General features: G+C 47.3%; 1 protein-coding gene across 1 annotated transcript in view; it reads right to left on the bottom strand.

Annotated features, from left to right (window-relative positions):
- TYRO3 (TYRO3 protein tyrosine kinase) overlaps positions 1-4,156 on the bottom strand; it is a 37,877-nt gene that overhangs the window by 22,195 nt on the left and 11,526 nt on the right. Inside the window, exon 5 of the mRNA XM_010143418.1 lies at positions 1,514-1,629. Coding sequence (XP_010141720.1) covers positions 1,514-1,629 — 116 coding nt within the window. The remainder of the gene's footprint in view (positions 1-1,513; positions 1,630-4,156) is intronic.

Here is a 4,156-nt window from a genome sequence, read left to right as displayed (position 1 = left end):
ATCAGACTTCTCTGTAAAATCCTGCCAGTTTGATGCTGATTTTATGTTCAACAGTCCAAAAAGTCGGTGCTCTTACATCTGCCCCTTTATGGCCTGGAACACAGCTTGTGTTAACAGTCACCGAACAGCAGTTTCCTACTGTCCCCAAAAGCAATCTGCCTGTCTGAACATGGTGCTCTTGGGGCACCCGCTGCAATTCCGGAGTGCCAGAAAACCACGGCAAAGCTTCAATCCCCCTTCTCTTTCGGGGAGGCTGTAAGCAGAATCGCAGGCTGGGGAGGCAGAGGCATATGCATTTTCACATGGAAACGGGGGGCCACGTCACTCACAAAATCTCTCAGTGTGAGAGAGAGAGGAAGCACAGCTTTCTGTCAGTGGAGGGTTACTGCCAAGCTACCCTGCCGCCAGAGCCAAACGCAGGGACTTCATCCTCTCCAAAGAGAACAGAAAAGGCTTATAAAAAGGGTGAGAGACTGCTGAGTGGTCAGAAACCGAGCTCTCTGATTCAGCCTCTCTCCCACATGCCCAAGCCCCAAGCCCTCGTCCCCGCCCCCACCAAAAGCGAGAGGGGGAACTCAAACCCCAGGGAGATTAGCGTTACAGCATGCAAGCCAGAGAGAATAGGCTGTTCCAACTGCAGATAACTAGTGTGGTAAAACAGAGGAACAAACCCGTTTTCGACTGCAACAAGAACAGAAGCAGCAACAAACCCCAGAGACGGGGGCCAGCTATATTCAGTCATTCTTTCTGCCAGTGAGTGAAAACAAGATGATAGTTGCTTTTACTATGAAAGGGAACAGACATCAGAGCATGAAATCTCTGGTTTCCTCCCCAAATAAAAAGAGGACTGCAAGAAAATTAGCTAGGCTGCCTCCAGCGTACCTTGGGTTTATAATCCTGCTCTACATAGCTGGCAACACCCAACAGAAATTTCTCTCACATTGCCACTGTAATCAGACAGGGAAAGCAGAGGGGCCCAATATTCACACCTGGCAGATAAATCCATGTGGAAGGTGCCTAGCTGCGTTTGCACAGCCTGTTTCAGGAATAACCATTTCTTTTTGCACTTGGTTACCGGCTCTTTGATCTGATTTTACAGTTAAGTGTGCAATGCTATAAACTAACTGTCTCAAATTGGACATGTACCATTGTTCCCAGGAACCTAAAGAAGCAGTCCAGTTTTTCAGAGATGCTGAATGCTCAGCACCTGGTAGAGCTAAAGGATATCACCACCCTCGATTTTCTGGGTAGAACTGGTCTTTGACAATGGGAAATGAAGATTTAAACCAATTAAGATTTAAAGACAGGGTTCACAATTATGCTGAATTGCTCTTTGGCACCTATATATGCTTTGAGTTGTATCCTGTTAAGTTTCCATGTTTGAAAACTGTGTAATAAGAATTCAAACATTACTACAAAGTGGTTAGGAGAGCAAAAGATTGCTCAAGCAATGCTGTGGCTGAGGAGAGTCCCATTCTTCATGCAGGGCAGAGGACAATCCAGGGGGCCATACCTGAAGAGTGCAAGAATGGAGGGGTGCATGACCATCAAATCCTGGCACCCAGACCACGCTGGCATTGCCGCTGGTGACCTGGCTTACAGTTACATTGAGAGGCGTGAGAGGCATGGCTACAAAGGAAACAAAGAGACCTTTCAGACGGACAGAACCAAGCAGGTATTCACATAGAAATGGCAGAGGCTCGAGACTAGAAATTAGGCAATTAAATCACTAATAGAAATGGTACAATATCACATCCTTAGAGAGTGTCCCTGATTGTTGCGAATGAAACTATTATTTTAACATTAAACAAGCGACTGGCATCCATTCTATTTAATAGTGCAGCGTAAGTGCTTGACGCATACCAGCAGCCGTTGATTTCTCTGATAGCAACGGCAGTGTGTGAAGTTTACACTTCCATTACTCAGGCCTCTTCCTCACCCCGCCCACTGAAATGCACGACCCAGCCCTGCGCACACAGTTGCCTGCAGTCCTCCACTGTGAACCAAAGCAGGGCTTTCAAAGCCCTCCGCAGGTTCTCAGTACAGCCCCCGAAACCAGCTCCACCAGCAGCAGCACAAGGGTGGTTTGCTGTAGTGACCAAATAACCTGAAGCTGGACTCACAGCAGACCTGGATTCTCAGGAGACCGCTTTGTGCGGTGAAAGCAATGCCTCCTCCGGGTGTCCCTTACAACCTCTTCTGAAACAGCCTGGCGCAGATCCTGGACTGAAAACCGTGCCTCCTTCAAGCTTGGCATGAATGAACTCAGAAAGCACTGTTTTGTGGAAGGGCAGTTCGAGGCAAACACTACAAATTAAGGGCAGAGCCAGGAACAAAATGAGGATTCCCAGACGGACCGTTTGATCTGACGTTTGTGCTTTCTACCGCACACGGCAGCACCAGAGCACTGCCCCTCTGCTCTTGCTCGGGTCAGACACCTCCATCCTCCAGGGGCTTTTAGTATGTTGTCACACTAACCAGAGCTCTTTGCCTTCCTTTTAGGATCCTCAGTGCTTCCCTTTGCCTTCTCTTTTCCTCCCACTGTAATTCCAAGTTACTTCCGATTCTTCCCAATATGTCCCTCACCTTCTCTTTTCCAGTCCTGACTCTCTGCTTTTATTCAGGCATCTCGGTCTTGAAAAAGTTACTAGCTTCATGAATACTACCATCTCCCTTGACCTTTTCCTCATTTAAAAAAATCCTATGCTGTTGCCACGATTAATACTTTTCCTGCAGCACCTCAACAAATTGAACTCTCAGGAGTCCTTTCAAAAACCCAGCGCTCCTCAGGACAAGGCTCTGCCTACAGACAACACTTTCCACCTCTCTTGAGCTATATCCAATGGAAAGCAGCAGTCGAAAAGTAATTGCAAACAAGGATTCCTTCAGCTGCATCTTCTAATGTGCCAAAGAGCACCTTTGTCTCTCACCACACTGAGGTCAACCACAACACTGCCTTCAGCATCTCCACAGGGCCACCTTGCAGGAGAAACGCATAGACCAAAGCCCCTCCCACGTCTCTCCAGAGGGCCTAGAGGAGAGGATGGGAGAGGGAACAGATGGTGCCACAGAATAACCACACAAAACTTTTGTTGTCTGGACCAGGACCAGCTACCAGGACCCAAGGCAGGGGGATGCCACCCAGATAAGAACAGTGTGTGTGGGTGGGACATGGGGCAGCAGAGTAAGGGCCTGGGATGGAAGGTGGGCAATGAGTTCTTTGCCTTTCAGGGAAAGGTCTCTTGTAAATTAACTTACATTTTTCTATGTCTTGGTTTCGTCCTCTTTTGATACTGTCTATTCAGGTTTGTAAACTCTTTGGGGAGAAAAAGAAGTTTGCTTTCACTGCATACTTGAATATCACTGAAATTTAACATTGCCCTTAACTCAAGTCTTTTGTAAACACAGTTACAGCTTTTGGGTTTAGCAACCTGTAACTTTCATCCCTGGCTGACAGGCCCAAAGAATGCAGAGGCTACACCACCAGTGAGAATAAAGAACTGCTAATACACCCACTGTAACAGAGACAGCGCCAAAGAGGGGCAGCTTGCTAGCACCTTCCCCTGCCTGCAGCTTGGAGAAGGGACAGATGCATTTCCCCATCATCTGCTGGGAAAAAACTGCAGGTGGCTGTTTGCTGTGGAGCTCTAACACATGGGATACGACCCTAAAAGTCTTAGCCACATGCACAAAGGAGAGCAAAGCCAGCCTGAAAACAGGACCTTCAGTGTTAGCATGAGTTAACTTCCTCCTGCCTGCAGAGCAGATGGAACAATGGGGCTTTGTACACGCCTAGGGACTGTGGGCTACAACAACAGTCATCTTCTGCTTGGAGTACACCCAGCACACTGTGGGTACGACAGAGAAGAGATAATGAACCACAACAGCAGCAAATAGGAAGAAATGTTAACAGTTTGTATATGTCGTAGCAAAAATATTTGCCCCTGGAAACACAGAAGAAACAAATTGTTTAATAAATTGTAGAAAGACTTGAGAGTCCTCATTAGCAGACGAATCTGTGTGAGAGAGGAAGGCCCTGATCATGCATGTACAGACAACTACTGCCAGGATTAATTTAGTTGAATTCTACATGTTCATGGGATGAAGGACTAAAACACTATCTGGGCCTGGTCCTGTTCCTGTTCCTGTTCCTGCT

This window comes from Buceros rhinoceros, unplaced genomic scaffold (genome assembly GCF_000710305.1).
Source record: "Buceros rhinoceros silvestris isolate BGI_N320 unplaced genomic scaffold, ASM71030v1 scaffold24499, whole genome shotgun sequence".
Taxonomy (NCBI): Eukaryota; Metazoa; Chordata; class Aves; order Bucerotiformes; family Bucerotidae; genus Buceros; species Buceros rhinoceros.
The sequence above is the reverse complement of the archived record's forward strand: the minus strand, read 5'-3'. Positions and strand labels throughout refer to the sequence as shown.